Below are 20154 nucleotides of genomic sequence, written 5' to 3' on the forward strand. Positions count from 1 at the left end.
TTTGATTTGGTTATCTTAACGTGAAGATTAGGAACAGTTTTCTGAAACACAAACCTGAGGTAATTTTTCTGGAATAGGCTCATTCTGGAGAGCTTGAAGGGCCTTCATTGCAGCATTATGTCTAGCAGCTTGACGAGTCTTTCCTTCACCAAAAAACTCACTGTTGCCAACAGTTAACTGGACATAGAAAATTTTAGGCACTGGGCAGTGATACCTGGAAAGAAATCATGAAAAGAAAACAAGTTATGGATTTTAACCATCAATTTTACGTAATACAGAGCAGCAGTGAGGGATACAACATTATCTTTTCTCATGGAGTAAGAACTAACACTCAAACACATGACTGTTCCTCAGCAAGACCGTCGGTAACTCTGACAGCAGCTCCTGCATGCAAACCAGCTCTTCAACGAGCTCTACCGTACTTCAGGCCAACAGCCCAGCTCTGCTCTCTTTTTGGTTCGAGTCTTGAGAAGATTAAAGCTAAGGAGAACCCAGAGCTCCAGTGGGAGCCACGCCTGGGAGACAACTCCTGCCCCGCAGGAACGCGGCACGGAGGAAGAAGAATTGTGAGGTGTCCCATCTGAGACCTGCCGGCATAGCTCAGCTCTTGGGGACAACAAAAAGACAGATGGCAGAGACCGAAGGACCCGGACAATGCACTTCTAGCCTCTTTTTAAAGCTCAAGTATTGAGATTGTTGTAGAAGATAAGAAGAATTTAGCTTCCAAAGCATAACACGAGGTAGGGAGAAGTTCTCCTCCAAAACTGTAATAGCCAAACATTTTCCAGGCACTAAAAGAAAAGCAGCAATCACCACCCCATTGTTTTCCTTTTTTTTTTTTTTTTTTCCTTTTCTACATAAAAAATTCCAAATATAACGGCAAGGTTTGTTTTTCTGATTATGCCGGACAGGCACCGGAAGAAAGATAAAGCAAACATTTTCCTATGAACCGGCGCAGCTATTATTCCTCAAAGAAAGCCGTGTCTTTATTCCTATCATCAACTCCACATCTCTATTTTCAGTAATAAAAATAGCTAAACCAAGCCATACTCCCTACCTTGAAACCTGTCTCTTGCTAGCAGCAAATGAAGGAAGAGACGACAACGCCCTTCTTGGGTTTGGGAGGTCCTGCCACAGCACTGTGACAACCACAAACGTAACAGCTTGTCCACATAAGCAATTTCTACGGAAAAGAAGTATTCCCCTGCCCCCTCCCCTCAGACGCACAAAAAGCAATTCAGCAAAGATAGCTGCTTCTAGTCACTGTTAAAATTATAATCTTTTAAGAGAACATTCCCAAAAAGTCTTCTAATTATATTCTATACAGGTGAGGGAATTTGTGTCGTACTCTTCGCTCTGTGGTCTAGTCTGCCTGTGCTCTTCCCTCAAACAAAGGCTTTTCTAACACACTGGAGATTTAGTCCTTGGAAGAATACATAACTATCAGAAGTAGTTTCTCATTTATGACAAATACCTTGTACATATTTTACAGCAATGTAAAAAAGCCCAGGATTCCAAAAGCATGGCCAAACGCTAGGTCAGTCGCAGCAAAACTAGGATCACTCAAAAGCACAGCAAAGTACTACATTTTTCCTTCTTCTTCTTAAAGAATCCTTATTAAAGCAAACTCTCTCCATTTTAATCTCTTGACATGGATGGTGATTTTTTTTTTTTGTATGAAGACTTCCTGACTTTTCATTAATAATTGTAACTGATTTGTTTCAACTGTAAAACAAAATAAAAAGTTTTGCACTTCAACCCCGAAAAAGTCTCAGTGTCCCTGATCTTTGTGCCTAATTCTAAAAATACGTTTATATGGAAAGAGCAAAACCATAATACTGGCTCCAACAAGCCTCTGGCTATAGGGCCTTGGAGGGGTGAGCTAAGTTGCCTTTATGACATGCAAAAAGTGGGTATTTACTTTGCTTTTCTGTTTACAGTTTAACACAGTTATAGGGAATTATTAAGGCCTGGAAATGTTTTGCTTATGTAATATTTTCATAAAATTATAGAATAACTCAGGTTGGAGAGGCTCCTGGAGGCTACATGGTCCAACGCAGCGCCCAAAGCAGGGTCAAGCTCTGAAGTTACACTGTGTTGTTCAGGCATTGTCCTTGGATACCTCCAAGGATGAAGATTCCCCAGCATCTCCGGGTAACCCGTTCCAGTGTTCAACCCCTCTCTCTGGAAGAACATTGCAAAGCTCCTACATGCATAATGAAACTCAAATACTGTGGTGCCATTCATTAATAAAGCAGCTGTCAAACCAATGAAACAGATAGTTCAAGAACGTTCTCTCCCACTGCATTGTGTCCTTCATTGCTTCTGACATACTCGCCTTCTGCTTCCCTTTGCTTGTAAAAGCTACAAACACAACATCAAGACACTACCAATGTGGCAAAATCTACAATTAAAAAGTACAGTGGCTACAAACTGAGACTTACCTCAAAAAAGAATGGTAATTTTTCAAGGGAAAAGCAGGATTGCACTTTTTCCCTTCACTTAATCAGTTCACATAAAATGCTTCCTATATCAACTTTTTCCTTTATTAGTTTTATTTGGTTTGCAATATTGTTTTATGGAATATTAAAAATAAACTTAGGGAATATGCAGGCAATAGATGTAAATAACACCTTGAAAGAGTTCAAATCTAAGAATCATGAACAGGCCTTTGACACCAAACATTGATCAAACTATATTTCCAAAGTGCAAAATATTACACTCACTTAAAATCAAGGGAAAAATAATGAAAAGCTTCATCAGTTTAGTCACCATCAACTCCACTTGTTCCACAGCTGGCTCTTAGCTGTTTGTCCCTGGCTCCTCTGCACTGCTAATGTGATTCCTCTGAATGTCCTTCCTTAGTTGACCACAAGACACAGGGTAGTTGGGGTGGGAAGTGACCACTGGAGATCCACTAGTCCAACCCCCTGCCCAGAGCAGGTCAGGTAGAACAGACTGCTCGGGGACACTTCCCATTGGGGTTTGAGTATCTCCATGGGTGGTTGACTCAAAAATCGGTCTGGCAATCTGCTCTGGTGTTTGACCACCCTCACAGTATAAAAGTCTTATGATTAAATGGAATTTGTTGTATTTCAATTTGTGCCTCTTTTTCACTGGACACGAGTAAAAAGAGCCTGGCTCTACCTTCTTTAGTTACGCCCCTTCACATATTTTATACATATTGGTAAGATCCCCCTGAGCTGTCTCTTCTCCTGGCTAACTAGTCCCAGCTCTCTCACTCTCTCCTCAGAGAGATGCTCCAGTCCCTTAATCACCTTAGTGGCCCTTCACCAAATTTGCCCTGGTATGTCCCCATCTCTGTTGTACTGGAGAGCCCAAAACTAGAGCCAACACTCTAGATGCAGCCCCTCACCGGGGCTGAGTACAGGGGAAGGATGACCTCTGTCAGCCTGCTGACAACACTCTTCTAAATGCAGCCAGGATGCTGCTGGCCACCTTTGTTGCAAGGGCACATTACTAGCTCATGTTTAACTTGGTGTTCACCAGGACCCTCCGGTCCTTTTTGGCAAAGTTGGCCTCCATTGTGTAGTGATGTATGGGGTTATTCCTGCCCAGGTGCAGGGATTTGCATTTCCCTTTGTTGAACTTCATGAAGTTACTGTCTGCCCACTTCTCCTGCCTTTCAAGATCCCACTAGACAGCAGAGGAACCCTCTGGTGCACCAGCCACTCCTCCAGGCTTGTATAATCTGCAAACTTGCTGAGGGTACACTTTGCCACATCACCCAGATCATTAATGAAGATAGTAAACAGTACTGGCCTCAGTATTGACCACTAGTGTATACCATTAGTGACTGGGCTCCAGATGGACTTTGTGCCACTGATCACAATCCTTTGAGCATGGCAGTTCAGCCAGTTTTCAGACTGCCTCACGGTCCATTTAACTAGGCCATGTTTCACTAGTTTGTCGATCAGGATGTTATAAGAGACATTGTCAGAAGCCTTGATAAAGTCAAGATAAACAATATCCACTCCTCCCTCTCATCCACCAAGCTATCTCACTGTATCAGGCTGTCAGATTGGTCAGGCACAATCTTACCTTTTTAAATCCATGCTCACTACTTACAGTCACCTGCCATTCTTAATACGCTCAGAAACGGTTTTCAAGATTATTTCCCCCATCGTCTTCTCAGGGATTGAAATGAGGCTGACTGACTACTTATTTTCCCAGACGCTTCTTCTTGTCCTTCATGAAAATAGGAGTAAAATTTGCCTTCTTCCAGTCCTCGGAAACCTCCCCAATCACAGCAATCTTTCAAAGATAATTGAAAGTGGCACCACTATGTCATCATTCAGCTCCCTCGGTACTCATGGGTGCATCTCATCAGGCCTCATGGACCTGTCCCCTCTGTTTATGTGTTCCCCAACCTGATCCTCCTCCACCAAGGTTAAGTCTTACCTGCTCCAGACTTTCCCGCTGATGTCTGTCCTGAAGGACAGTTTTATCAGGCAATACAGATGAAGGAATTTTGAGTAACTCCATCTTTTCCTTGTCCTTAGTCATCAAGTCCCTTGCCCCACTCAGGAGTAGGTTCCTAGTCTTTCTTTTGCTGCTGTAGAAACCCACCTTGTTGCCCTTCACATCATTTTCCAGATTCAACTCTGGATGGACTTCAGTTTTCCTAACCTCATAGCTGCACACAAGTACAGTGTCCCTATGTTCATCCTGGGTCACCTCACTTGGGTCAAAAACCCTGTTTCAGCTTAGTCAAAAGTTCCTTGTTCATCCATGCAAGCTTCCTGCTGCCTTTGCTTGACTACTTGCTTGTCAGGATGGACGGTTAAAATGTCCTTCAGCTTGGAGGAGGTCAACCTTGACAAGCTTCTCTGGATTCCTCCTCTCTTCAGGACCATACCCCTGGGATTCTTCCAAGCAGGTCTCTGCAGAGACTCAAGCCTGCTATCCTGAAGTCCAGTTTGTGATCTGTGACATTTGCCTTGTTCTCTCCTCTCAAGCTCTTGTCACCATGTCACAGTCACTGCACTGAACCCAACCTTCACATCTCTGACCAGCTCTTCTTTGTTTGAAAGTGTGAGTTCCAGAAGGAATGCCCCATCTCATTGATTCCTCAGTCGCCTATGTCAGAAAGTTGTCACTGATGCACTCCAGAAACCTCCTGGATAGCTTGTGCCCTGCTGTGATGTCCCTCCAACACATACTGGGGCGGTTAAAGTCCTCCATGAGGACCAGGGCCTGGCACCATGAACCTTCTTCCAGTACCTGAAAAAGAAAATACCTCATCTACTTCTTCTTGATCATTCAGTCTGTAGGAGACACCCACCACAATATCACCCACGCTGGTATGTCCTCCAGTCCGGACCTATAAACTATGAGCTGTCTCATCACTCATCCCCAGGCAGAGCTCCATGCATTCCCACTGCTCTCTCACATAACGGACAACACTCTGCCCTTACCACCCTGGCCTATCCTTCCTAATCATGCCAACATCTAATAGGAACCCAAGCATACTGATTTTCCTAAGTTGCGTGCATACACTCGGGGTGAAACTCCTTCAGCTCCTTTGTTGGTTTTAGGGCCTCTCTTGTCAACATCACCCTTAAATCTTTGCTTACTAACTTGGTTCATCATTTCCTCACTTGGTTATAAGTCAGCTCCACTCTCCGTCACTTTAAAGCTCTCTTGACCAGATCGGCCGATCTTTTGATAAAGATGCTTGCCCCACTTGGTCAGGTGGATCATATCTCTCCCAAGCACTGATCCTCAAAGAGGGTGCCACAGTTGTAACAATCAAATCTCTGTAATCACGTAGTCACGCTTGTTATGCTCCATATGTCCCCTTACAGTATCATTGGTGTCCATAAAGATGAGCAGTAGTAGGTAAGTCTAAGGGACAGACAACCCTTGGCAGTCTATCCAGAATGTCCCAATCCAAGCCTTTGGTGAGAAGCAAACCTCCCTGCACAGGTCAGGTTCACAGATGGTGGTCTCCATCCCCTGCGGTAGGAAGTTGCCCAATACCATCACTTGCTGCTTTCTTCTGGTGGTGCTGCAGGGCTCAGACTCAGCTGGATTTGATGCTTCGAGAGCTCCCAGGCCCTCATCTGATGCCAAGGCACTGAAACTGTAGTTGCAGATCTGCAGGTGGAGCAGAAGCCTTCCTCCTGGTGCCAAAAGTTACAAGCTTCCAATCCTCACGATCACAGGACTCCCCATGTCCCAGCCCAAAAAGCACTGACTCTCCCTGCTCCTTCTTTGCTATAGGTGGGGATGCAGGCTCTTGCACCTGCAGGATCTTGGAGAAGATCCAATTATCTCTTACTTATCAGCACGAGTGATGTCAGCACAGTTTGCAGACATCTTCCTGCATCATTTTGCTGGGTAATACTTGGATCATGTGACAGTGCACACCTACTGCAGACAAGGCCACTGCCTCCCCACCCCAGCTTCCAGCATGACCCACGGCTGAAGGCCTGGAGACCTGCACCTTCCCTCTGGAGCTAGATCTGACTCAAGGTCTCTGATGTACCAGGCATAATTGCTCCATACGGTTCTTAGAACTGTGCCATGGGGTGCATTACCACTGCTGAGCACACACACACAGTCCTCGGCAAAGCTTCTGGCTCCCTTCTGCACGAATTGCTGTGCAAGCTGCTGCATCTGCCGCCTGTCTCTGGGAGCAGTCTCCCTGCAGTTATGTGGGCTTCTCCCTAGTACCTCCTGAAAGGGTGCTTGACCCTCTCTAATCAGGAGACAGCTGGAAGAAAAGCTGAATGCAGCTTTTGATCAGGAGTAGCTGACTGCTAGCAACTGCTAGAGCTTGCTAGAAGCCACAGCCTCCTGTAGCTATCCCTTCCCTGCAGAAACAGGCACCCTCAGGTTCCTCACAGAGTTCTCAGGAATCCTCCCACCATCCCAGAAGTTGTTCTCGGAAGATCTAGAACTAGAGCCTGGAAACCCCTGCATCTGTTGTCTGCCTGCTAGCTGCAGCTTAGCACAGGATAAGCTCTGTCATGCAAAAGCAGTAGGCACCTGGATTGTACATTCCACCTCATTACTTCACAGTACTCTTTAAATAAAAAGAATTGTGGTAGTGCTGTTAGCAGCTACCTAGATTTAGGGAAAATACAATATCCATCAGAAGTTCCTGATTCTTGTTGAGTTACTAGACCTACCTTTCCATTACATGCAAAGGAGGAAAGCACATGAACCTTAATCCACTTTATAAACTCAGATCCCACAACAAACCCTCTCTTTTTCCCTCCCCTCTCCCCACCTTTTCTTTTAAAGAGTGTTTAGGGAGCTATTTATGTGATAATATGGAAAAATGATATTCAGCCTGTGGCTCTAGAGCCTCACGCAGCTCTTTGGCATTGGCAGAATGATTAGGCTTTTTACATGGTTTTATTAAACTTTTCTTGCTCTGCTTGGCCTCAAGCAGAGTTATTATAACAGAGCACTGATAATATAAACATTGCCAGGAAAGTGCAAATGAGCACCTGAAACTCTCAGAAAATTGACTAAATCTGTGAGGATACTGGCTTCTCTACAACATACAACGTGTCAAATAGAAACAAAACATCATCCTCTATTCAGTGGTGAGGACAGAGACCTTTTAACAAAAGCCTTAAAACTAATCATATTACAATCTGAAAGTACAGTGCAATAATTAAACTGAGTTTTAATAAGGAATGATTCTGCATCCTGAAGATGCACACTCATGTAAGGAACAACCCCACGCAAAGATAAGATATCGTATCTGCCACTGATCATTAACAAACCTTCCCAATACATTACATTTGAGTTACTAAAAAGGACTGAAAACATCAACAATCTTCAGAATACTTACATAGAATTTGCTGGTTATTATGACATGGCAGCACAGCATTTTCCATCACAAGAACATCTGAACATCAATCCCACAATCCCAAGCCCTCTGTTGCTCTATTCAGTCACAGGACTGAGACGGTCAGAATTTCCAACAGCAACACTCCACGTATGGACTCGTGAGGTTTCTGAAACTTTTAAACTACCTGCATTTAAAGAATATGCATCTCCCTGCATTCTACATGGCAGCTACAAACGTTTGGATTTTCCTTCCGAGAAAATTCTTGTTTAATAAAGATTCCCAGGTGATACTGGCATACCCCTCAGAACATAAGCTGACAGACACAGCCAAACGACAGAAGATTACAGATGAGAAGACAACAGAAGGACATGTGAAATGACACATTCAATTGGAAGAAAAATAGATGTGATAAAGGATAATACTTTAACAAATGGTCACATATAAGCAATTGAAATAAGTTCATTTCCATCTGGCTCTTCTGGACATTTGAGATTCTTAAGAAAATCTGTCAAATAAGAGGTCTGGAAAACAGGTTCTCTTTATTCTCTCTGAGTTTCAGAGCATCAAAAATCTATTTTTTTAGCTAATGCCATTGGTATCACTCTAGAATAGTCAACCTGAATAGGGATATTTGCCCTGTGACTGTGACCTTGAATGCCAAGTTTCAGCAATGAGCAAATATTTACAACTAGTTATAAACCCCTAAAAATAGGGGTTCATAACAGAAATGCTGACAGACTTTAACTAAGTTGGTGTGAGCGGGCGCCACTATAATTAAATAAATCACCAAGGTCTGTTGACAATTAGAAAACTCATTTTGGTTTGCCACAGAGACAAACAAAAATTCTGTTCATTATAATTTTACTGGAATATGATGTCATAACATGTAAGCATACTGAAACAATCTGCTGCTTTTCTAGCCAAAATATTAATTGCATACTAAGGAGCCCTTGGGGCCTCTTCCTTTTTGGCCATCAAATCCACACACATAAAGACAAATAAAGTAATAGTACATACATTATGTGTTCAAACTGCATTTCCTGCATTTCTCTGGATTCCTCAATGGCATAAATGTTTCTGATAAACATTGTTACTTTATTCTTAGAAGGGGATTAAAGACAAGTGCAAGTTGCAGCTCAAGGAAACCAGGAAGTTTATTTAGATTTAGCCTCCTTTTCACTGCTAAAAACTCCAGTGAGGTTTTGTCTAAACTCTAATGGCAAATGTATTCTTCACCTATGTAAAAAAGAACAAATAAACCCAATTACTTCCCCACTACGGAAGTGTCATAGGAACTATTATTCTACTCCATTTTCATATTGCAAAGCGAAGACGAACAGGGATCAGTTTGGGCAGGATGAGGGCCACTAAAAGACGAGATATAACATGGTACGTGAATGTCATTCTTCAGATGCCAACTCCATGCTGAAAGGGTAATTCTTGGCACGTTTTCCCTCTGGCTCCTTCTCCGCACCAACCCACCCGGGCGGGCAGCCCTGCTGATGCTGCTTAACCAGGGAAATGCTTCGCCAGCAGAGGGACAGAGAGACACAGACCCTGCCAGGGAGAAGGAAACTGCATTCGCTGTGAACAGCTTTTTCTCCATAACATTTGAAATTTCTCTAGGGGAGCGAGTTGCTTAGTGCAGCTGTTCCCTGGCCATGCCCTGTTTTACTAAGCAGTCCATTAGCCACGTGCATTTCATACACATGTGAGTTCTACATTTTGAAGAAGGAAACATCCAGTATAGCCATTTTTGTATTCATACAGTCTACCTTCTGTTTCTTTCAGCAGGTCCAAACACCCCCTGGGAACAGGCTCTCTTTCCAAGTACTTGTTTTGAGAACTACAGTCCATTATCCCTGAATTAGGCTGGCTGTCCTCCTCTAGATTACCTCCACATCCTCCAAAACCACTTTTCATGTAAAGCGAGCAAGACAAGATACTATGCATCACTTTTAGCCAAACACATCCGTTATTAGATGGAAAGATAATTTTCTGAAATTTCTATTCAGCTGATTTATTTATACAGCCTGTTACTGGTTTCACTTTTCCAATGTTGACCTCCCCTGAGCTACATAGATGACATTTAAAAAGAAAAAAAAAGTCACGTATACTTGTCTCAGATTATCCTTATTCAAAAGATGGTTTTAAACTATAAACTGAATTTTTAGAACTTAGTTTAATTAATTCTGGATGATTCAGTATTTATTTCTTTATATAATATTTGCTATGATCAGTTTACTAAACCAATTTTGACCTAGTTGTAGAAACCCCCAAAGCAATCGAATGCTTAATTGACTAAGTAAAAAATTTAAAGAATAACCATATGATAGAGACATATTAACAGAAAGAGATTCAAAAGAAATTGTTAATTTAAAAAATGGGAAGACATAACAAAGATGCTTCCCATTTTAAGACACAGAAACCCCAAATCTTCTCTATTTCAAATATAAGAACATAAGCAAATCCTGCATTAAACAGTCAAGATCACTGAGTTGTGGGTAACTGCATAACATAGTCCTCTTTTATTTGTTAGGGTCTATTAGAAAACAGATTACTTGCTTCCAGTGCTTCTGCTGGGAGAGTGATCTAGAAGCTGAGCTGATACTTAAGAATCTCCTAATGTTGAAGTTGGCTATACTCTCACATTTTGTTTTGTGTCAATACTATCCTTTAACTTATGTAGTTCATTTAGGTTTTTTTATGTTTATCTCCAAGGTGAACTTTCCCATTCCCTCTCAGCCTCTGTTTTGCAAGTGAACAAGTCAAAGTATTTTAGAAGTCTCCTGTATAAAAGGCTACAGACTAGCCTGATAATCCTTCACAGCTCCTCCCCCTATACTTGCTCCTGTGCATGAACGTAAGAGTCAAGAATGGTAGACAATATAGCATATGAAACACTAATAGTGTTCTGTCTAACAGTGATATTTACATATCTTTACCAGAAATATCTTGCTCAACACATCTTAAAAATCACATTTGCCTCTCCTTTGGTTCAATCACATCAGTTTTCTTAGTTCATCTTGCAAATAATTAATATTAGATAAGACTCCTGTTCTGTGATTTCCAACTGAATAACCCTCAGGTGCCAACAGAATTAGTATTACTGGTGCCCATGATCTTAATCTTACATTTTATTCCGGGAAGTCTAGTCTCATCCCATTTCTAATGTGCCAGTCCTCATGATCATTCAACTCTTCCTGAATATCTTGATCTTCCTGCATAGTGACGATGCCTTCTGCATCCCATGGACATTTTCCTACTTTTTGTGCAAACATCTTCAACAAAAATAATTTAAAAGGCTGACTCTAAAACTGGAAGAACTGCACTTCATAATCTTCCTCCAAGTTTGACTTCTAATACTGCTGATTATTTTTCTTCTCCTTTCCTACCTTGCATTTCTTATACGAATCCTCATTTCCTTCAGTTTAATGAAAACAGTACCTTTATTTAATGTTATAAAATGCTTAGCTGCATCCCACAAACATATAACTTACTTTACTCTCTTTACCTAAAAAATGAGTTAAGACATAACATGCAAGGTTAACACATTAGTCAGACACAATCTACCTTTAGTATACAGTAACTTTGTGTTGAGTTTTATCCTTTTTTACTTCCATGTCTTTATTTATACTTTCTTTTAAACTTTGTGCTAAGTCTGTGAATACTTCATGAAGTTAATGATGATTCCCTTTTGTTTGGTTGGGTTTTTTTCTTTTCTTCTTTTCCTGGGCCAGAGACTACGCGGTTCCTTTGAGCAGTATGACTAACTTAATCAAAAAAGTTGACTCATGTTTTCATGATCACAGTATTGAAACATTCCTGAGTAAAAAACAAAAGGGAGGGGGATTGAGTTTAACATAACATTATCTAATGTAGAATCTTCCCAAGAGAATTTGTGATGACAAGATGATAATATTGCCACATCACTGTATCTCTGAATTTCAAGTTTCCCAATACAGACACTGGACTGAAATAAATATTTCAATATTTACTCTCTGCTGTACCACTGCTTTATTCACCATTCTCAGTAAATATGTGCATCAACAAGTAAAAAACAGTTGCTCATCAACAGTGATTAGAAGAAACCAACAAAAAGCTACAGACGGTAAGTTAAATACTTCAACAGTCACGAATCAGCGTAACAAGTAACAGAGCAAACATATTGAGCCAGCTCTGTAGCACCAGTTATAGAGAGATGCTTCCATGCACAGGAAGTCTAGATCTCTGCTTCCAGTTTTATTTCTCTCTCTCCTTCAGTCTAAAGCCTAAAAGTCTTGAAGAAGCACTTTCTAAAGTGCCAGAGGGGTCTCAAAACCAGCCCGAATACATTTTTTTAAAACAAATAAAAACTAGTGCAGGAGATATGAGGGGAAAAAAAAAAAAGTCTAAGAAGTAAAAGGAAAAAAACTAGGGAGAAAGGATCATGAGATGAACCTTTCAAAGTACTGTATGTTGGAGAATAAGGTAGAAAAAACAAGTGAAAAACAACAATCAAAACCAAGAAGAGAGCACAGAACAAAACGTTATGTGCATCTGAAGAAGTATTTTTATCTATCAACTAAGTAACTAAGTAATGAAAATGGTCAACACAACTTCAACTTATTCTTGACTGAAAAAATAGGATAAATAATGCAAGAACATAACAAGAATACAGCCTCCAGAGTTTAAGGCATTGGAAAATGTCAAGTAGACAATGCTGAAATGGAAATGGGGGCTGGGAGAGGAAAAGATAAATACAAGAAAAAAAAAATGTTCCTTTTCGTGACATAAAATCAAGTACAATAAGAATAAAAGAGAAAACATAATGAAGCTGTGATGTGCACTGTATATTTAGAGGTTAAAGCAGACATCCAGAAGACAAACATCTCAAACTCTTATCTACTCCAGCTCATAAAATTTCCCATGAACTGTATTACTCACTAATCTTTACAAGCATGTGGAGTGGTTACTGAGAATGCCGTCCAAATACCCATTACAGGAAAAGAACATAAACAATGTTGCATATCTGACTACAGTATCATTTTCTTTCTACATAAGAAACCCATGTCAGAAAAAAAAAAAAATCATATCGCTTGCCAGCCTAGAGACTAAGCAAATAAGAAAATGAAGTACCTCACTCATTTAATTTTATCATATATTTATACTGGTAATACAATGCTAATAAAAATGCTACTAACAAAATCATCTCAGGCCTAAGACTTCCTAGGAATTAATTAACCTAAATGTCCACAGAAGAAGAAGGCACAAGAAAGCTCACAGTGTGATTCTCACCATCCAAATTAACTTAAATTGAAGTCACAAGTGTACACTGGGCTACATTCTGTTTCTACTTGGAGGAATGTAAACATACAGGCATTAAATGGCATTATCCTGAGTAAAAAACTTAACCTATCATTTTAAACTTGGCAATTAAAAGACTGAAAATAAGAACAAACTCAAAAAACACACTTAGTTCTGGCTTAACGAGTCTCCTCCCAGCAGCTGAGGATGCACACTCTCCTACCTTGCTACCTATCACCTCTGCATCCTCTGAAAATGTACTATCATGGCCACAGCTACAGCTTCTGTCCAGAAATCTTCCCATTTGCGCCACCAGACTTGCAAAGAAGTGAAGTGTGAGACACAGCGGGCTTGGTCAGCTGGACCAGGAGAGCATTTTGTGTTGCCCTGCACTGATCCGATCAGGATGCTGAAAACAATGTGGATGGCCCTACGAAGGAAGCTTTATCCACACCACCGAGGGGGAAGGGAGGAGGTCTGTTAATCAATCACAGTGAAGTCTGAAGGGGCAAAAAGGTCAGAAAGCAAAAATATGAGTGGTGAAGTCTTTCAGTGCTTTGATTCCTTTCTACATAAAGTATGAAAAGAGCAGACTTCCTAGGGAAGCTTGTTCACGAAAAGCAGACATAATACTCTTTCAACTTTCAAACGTTAATGGGCATAATGGATTGACACCAACTGACAAGTATATGAATTAAATCACTAATAAAAATGTAAAAGTGATGCAATGAGGATGCAGTAGTAGGGGTCACCAATGCACAGTGACTTGCTTCAGCTGATCCACTGAATGAAATTTAGTACTGAATATTAACACAGGAAAAAACTTGGATCATGTTAGATCAATACACTAAAATGTAAGGTTTCAGACTTGCTAAAAGGTGGGAAATGTAGTACATGTTTATAAGATGGTGTGGATCAGAGTTCTAGAAAGCAGAGACTCCAAAGATGACTTAGAGGGGAGAAATACCAAGGACTGTTGATCATATGTGTTTCTGAAATGGTCATTAGGATGTTGGTTATTACAACCAGGCTCACTAGAGAAAAGTCTGAGGGCATCAATGCCAGTGTTTGAAGGGCAGTGTGCTAGCCAGGTCTGCTGTCTTGATAGAGGTAGGGGATGGAGATCCATGTGGCAGCAAAGATGCAATGGTTACTGATGTGTTAGAAACCACAGGAGTGCCTGAGAACGGTCACGTAGGAATTAAAGTTTCTCCTCCCCAAAAGGTGGAGGGATCAACAGCTCAACATGAAGTGCATCTACACCAATGCACGCAGCAGGGGCAACAGGATGAGCTGGGGGAAAACTATGACCTAGTTGCCATCACAGAAACGCAGTGGGATGACTGGCACAACGAGAGTGCTACAATGGATGGCTTTAAGATCTTCAGAAGGGTCAGGCAGTGGTGTAGCCCTGTATATTAGGGAGTGTTTTGATTGTTTAGAGCTTAATGATGGTGACAGTATGGTTGAGTATTTATGGGTAAGAATCAGGCAGATATCCTGGTGGGAGTCTGCTACAGGATGAAGAGGCAGCTGAAATATTCTATAAGCAGCTGGGAGAAGTTTCACAATCGCTAGCTCTTGTTCTTGTGGGGGACTTCAACTTACCAGATGTCTGCTGGAAATACAACACAGCAGAGAGGAAACAGCCTAGGAGGCTCCTGGAGCGTGTGGAAGACAACTTCCTGACACAGCTGGTCAGTGAGCCAACTAGGGAGAGTGCCACACTGGACCCATTGTTCACAGAGGACTTATGGGTGATGTGATGGTTGGAGGCCATCTGAGGCACAGCAGCCAGGAAATGATAGTTTTTGATTCTTGGAGAAGTAAGGAGGGGGGAAACATAGTGACAAAGGATGAGGAAAGGCTGAGGTACTAAATGCCTTCTTTGCCTCAGTCTTTACTAGTAAGACCAGTTGTACTCCAGGTACCTAGACCCCTGAGCTGGAAGACAGGGATGGGGAGCAGAATGAAGCCCCCATAAACCAAGGGAAAATGGTTAGTGACCTGTTACACCATGCAGACACACGCAAGTCCATGGGGCCAGATGGGATCCATCCAAGGGCACTGAGGGTGCTGATGGAAGTGCAAAAGACACTTTCCACCATTTACCAGCAGTCCTGGCTAACCAGGGAGGTCCCAGTTGACTGGATGTTGCCAAATGTGACGCCCATCTACAAGAAGGGCTGGAAGGAGAATCCAAAGAACTACAGGCCTGTCAGTCTGACCTTTATGCTGGGGCAGGTTATGGAGAAGATCATCCTGAGTGCCATCATGTGGCACATTCAGGACAACTAGGTGATCAGGCCCAGTCAGCATGAGTTTATGAAAGGCAGGTCCTGTTTGACAAACGTGATCTCCTTCCATGACATGGTGACCCGCTCAATGGATGACGAAAAGACTGTGGATGATGTTCACCTGGACTGTGGTAAAGCCTTTGACACTGCTGCCCACAGCATTCTGGCTGCTCACGGCTTGGATGGCCATACTGTTTGATGTGTAAAGAACTGGTTGCATGGCCAGGCTCAAAGAGTTGTGGTGAACTGAGTGAAATCCACTTGGTGGCCAGTCACAAGTGATGTTCCCCAGGGCTCAGTGCTGGGGCCAGATCTGTTTAATATCTTTATTAATAATATAGATGAGGGGATTGAGTGCACCCTGAGTAAGTTTGCAGATGATACTAAATTGGGTGGGAGTATTGACTGGCTTGAGGGTAGGAAGGCTCTACACAGGGATATGTACAGGCTGGACCCATGGGCTGAGGCCAATTGTATGAGGTTTAACAAGACCAAGTGCCAGGTCCTGCACTTGGGTCACAACCCTAGGCAGCGCTACAGGCTCAGGAAAGAGTGGCTAGAAAGCAGCCTGGCAGAAAGGGATCTGGGGGTGTTGATCAACAACCAGCTGAACATGAGCCAGCAGTGTGCCCAAAAAGGCCAACAGCATCCTGGCTTGTATCAGCGATTGTTCCCCTGCACACAGCACTGGTGAGGCCTCACCTTGAATCCTGTGTTCAGTTTTGGGCCCCTCACTACAGGAAAGACATGAACGTGCTGGAGAGAGTTCAGAGAAGGGCAACGAAGCTGGTGAGGGGCCTGGAGCACAAGTCTGATGAGGAATGTCTGAAGGATCTGGGGCTGTTTAGCCTGGAAAAAAGGAAGCTGAGGGGAGACCTTATCACTGTCTACAGCTACCTGAAAGGAGGTTGTAGTGAGGTGGGTGTCCATCTCTTCCCCCGTTCAGCCCCATTTCACTGAAACAAATCATGGTGCAAAAGTACCTGACGCTATGAGTGCAGCTATCCTTTCTGTGACAATAACCAATTTAAACTGGCATTCCTCTTCAAAAAAATCCTGAAAAGACAAGCAGATCTTCAGAAGATAGTGGGAATTAACCATGTTAACTATACTTTCATGCACAGAACACAAGCAGCCACCAAAACCACTACTGTGAAGAGAAACTATAACACCATGGGTTGCTGGCAGGCAGTTCTGCATTCAGACTCTTTATCATAAAAGAATCTTTAAAACCTTTCTTGAAAAAATTTAATATTTCCTCAATCTATGGCAGAACTTTCAGTTCAAAAGGGACAAGGACCTTGGACTGGGAGAGATTACAATTCCAGTCAGATCTTACTGAGTTATAGTCTGATAAAAATTAGCCACTGAACTTCTTTCTGCTTGCTTCCCTCAAGAAAATTATGACAGCCTCTCAAACTAACCTTTGAGTTGTAACAGCAGTTCACCTGTGCCATTACCCAAAAGGCAAGCATAGAAAATATTTACTGGTAACCAATGTTCAGGTTCTGGATACAGCAGAAAGGCCGCAACAACAAGGGAGACCAACCTTGTTTCATTGAATCCAGTATCTCACAGGTCTCTCGACTCAGTTCAGCAGAAGTACAGGAAAAATACCAGGTTGAATAAGAAGCTAAGTGTGGAAAAAAAGAAACACACCCAAAATGTTCCTGCTCCTGGAAGAGTAGTCTGAATCAGTGCTTATTTTTATACACACTAACAACATTAGTCTTCTGTCCATGTACTGAAAGTAAAGCTGCCTTAAACAGGTCTAGAGAAAGGAACTGAGGACACCCAGTGAGCTGCAAAGCCAACACACTGAAGAGATTCACAAGGTGCTGGGGCAGGCTGTGGGCTCTGAAGATCTTTGAATCAGAAGGTTGACAGGAACTCTCCCAAGTGGAAAAGCAATGTTGACAGACAGACAGTAGAGAGACAGACCAAAGATGAGGAGGATCTGTATTTCACCTCTTCATGCTTTTCAGCCCAAGTGAGAACAAGAAAAGTCACGGCTGAAAGTTGGAGATGCAGATCTGGGGCCAGATGTACCTTTTCCAGAGCAGCGAAACATCTGAGGAAGCTGAAACACAAAGAAAAGAATCTACCAAAACCTCATCCCATAAATGGAAGCTTCAGGAGAAATACCAAAATGTGAGTGAAGGACTACAAAAGGACAGGTCAGTCCCCTTACCAGACAGAGTAAGAAAGTAAGTGGTTTGAGGAGCTCACTATGTCCTGAAAGAAAATGAAGACAAATATTAAGAGAAGAATAAAGTACTGGGATTCAGGAGCTCCTCTGTAAATAAGGCCAAAAGGTCGTTGACAAAACTATTTAATCTTGAGTGAAGATAGGTTAGAAGAATGCAATCGTACAAAATGTCACGTCTTACATCACGCATTTCAGGCATGAAGAGTGATGAAGCATCTAGATGCTCTACAGCTAAGGCTAAAAAGATTTAATGATACAAGGTAAGTGACTGACTTAGAGAATGAAGAGACACTGTACTGGAAATATTACCCACTAAGTTTGCTCTATATTATGTCAGCTTGATTTTCAGTCTGCATAACATTTTTTTAACAGCTGTCAATGTAATACTGTAAATATACTTAAGAGTATATATTTTATTGATCCCTGATAGGTTAAACGCACCCATTAAAGCAGTGGATGGTAGTGACAGGATGCATGTGTCAGAAGGATGACATGTACGCTGTGCCAGGACACTTCACCTAACACCATTTTGTGAGCACTGTGAATCTTCATCGTAACAGGCTAAGGGGACTGCAGAAAAATCACTTTAGAACAGAATTTAACGGACTCTGTAGACTCCACAGCAGGATCTGGGTTTTCTGATCCCAGATACTCTATGTATTTTTATGATTTAAAACACTGTAGAAATTAAACATTAGCTGTCAAAAATTTTATTGCAGGAATAAATATCCACTGTTGTTTTAGGAATTTTTATATTATTTTTAAGCCAACGATACTAATCACTATTGTCTAAACTGATAGCTACTGGCAATGGCAAAGCTCATCACCTGCAAGCTCCCTTGCCACTGTTCTTTTGGGAAAACTATCTTAAGACAAACAGATGTTTCTGCTGTTTTAAACCAACAGGAAATGGACTGACTTTCTCCCTTTTCCTTTCCTAGAAACAAATACTAGCGAAGAAAAACCCTAGCACAGCTGTACTCAACACTTTCCTTACAACAATATGTCCGTGTGGGAGGCAGGCAGTGAGTGGGAAGAAACAGGCCAGGGGAAGTGAAATGTAGCATGCAGAAGATGAACACAAAGAATTCATTTAAAAGTCTGCGAGCGGATCATTACACCATAATGTTGATACACCAGCAGAGTCATAACAGTGTGAGGTACAACACTTTGCTTTAAGATGTTATCTGAATCCTGTCTCCACTGGTAATGTCCCAAACTGAATCAATTATCATCTAGAAATCTCAATCTCTTCCAAGTGAATAGATGTTCAAATCATCAGAAAGCTTCATTAGTGACTGAAGGTTTGGCGGCTGAGCTGCAGCCTTATCTTTAAGGAAATGTCTTTAGGTTAAGCTTGAGAAAATAAATAATATGGTGAAATGCAGAATTCTTGCTGTCTTTGCGCGGATAAACCAAACACTTCAGTTTTCATGGCTGACAAACTGGCACCTTTTACTCGCACTAGGTTTACATAAAAAAAAGGAAAAATGGCATTGAAGTTACTGCATTACAGCCTCAATCCTTACAGAAGAAAGCTTCAAGAAAAAGATGAGGTAAAACATCGCAGCAAACCTGGTTTAAATTGCTTTATGCTGGAATTATGACATTTTAAAGTCGTGAAAAGCTTCAGAATAGAAAGAGGCAAATTTTGAGAGAGTGCTACTGCTGTGAAGTTCTTGCACCAAAACACAAATTCATGCTGCCATCTAATGGTCTAAAACAGCTGTTTTCAGCTGAACAATTATTACACTGCTAACCTGAACAATCACTTACATTACTCTTAGGACTATTCTTCCTTTCCCTAAATTTTAACTCTCTGAAATTTGTATCTGACGCTCAGAATGAAATTACAGTGTACTTCAAGAGATGTAACCTATTCTAACCAAACTCTTAATTTCTATTTCCAAGTAGTTTTCAATATTTCTTCCAAAAGTGTGTTTGTGCATTTGTCCAAAAGGTTGGGAGAAGGGCAAAGAATGCAGAAAGGAGTTTTCAACAAAGTCAGTCAGTAAACATATTTATCATCGCACCTCTTACTCCATAAAATGCAAATTTTAAGGACAAAACTTTGCCACATGGACTGGAAATTCAGGCCAAGCACCTCTGACTTCTTCTGGCCCTTTGAGGGGAGGGATGCTGTACCCTGTGGCTGAAGTCTAAAGCCAACAACTGTAGCAAGGTAAAAATCCCAGTGCCACCCTACACTGTGCCTCACCAAGGGGTTTATTCTCCTGTCATTTACTCAGTTTAACGCAAGAGGGTTCCAAACCAAGGGTCTGCTTCACCTGGGGAGCAAGGGCACTGGTGGCTGCAGCCTAACAGCTTTTTGCAGCAAAATACTGCTTTGTTCAATCAAAAGCATGTCAGTACCTGCATGCCTGCCTCTCCTTAGAACATTTATTACCTATTTAGCTAGCTAAGACATCCTCATGATGTGACACACGACTGGTTCACAAAAAGCACGAGTTTCTCACAAATAGCTGAAGTCTTCATGGATTATTACACAAAATGTTATGACGAATAAACCC

General features: G+C 41.7%; 1 protein-coding gene across 9 annotated transcripts in view; it reads right to left on the reverse strand.

The window, feature by feature from the left end:
• Positions 1 to 20154, reverse strand: part of STAU2 (staufen double-stranded RNA binding protein 2) — a 174333-nt gene that overhangs the window by 118672 nt on the left and 35507 nt on the right. For all 9 annotated transcript variants that reach the window (XM_065627399.1, XM_065627395.1, XM_065627397.1 and 6 more), the window contains exon 6: positions 55 to 214. In XM_065627399.1, the coding sequence (XP_065483471.1) occupies positions 55 to 214 (160 nt within the window). The remainder of the gene's footprint in view (positions 1 to 54; positions 215 to 20154) is intronic.

The sequence above is a fragment of the Caloenas nicobarica genome, chromosome 2, assembly GCF_036013445.1.
Source record: "Caloenas nicobarica isolate bCalNic1 chromosome 2, bCalNic1.hap1, whole genome shotgun sequence".
Taxonomy (NCBI): Eukaryota; Metazoa; Chordata; class Aves; order Columbiformes; family Columbidae; genus Caloenas; species Caloenas nicobarica.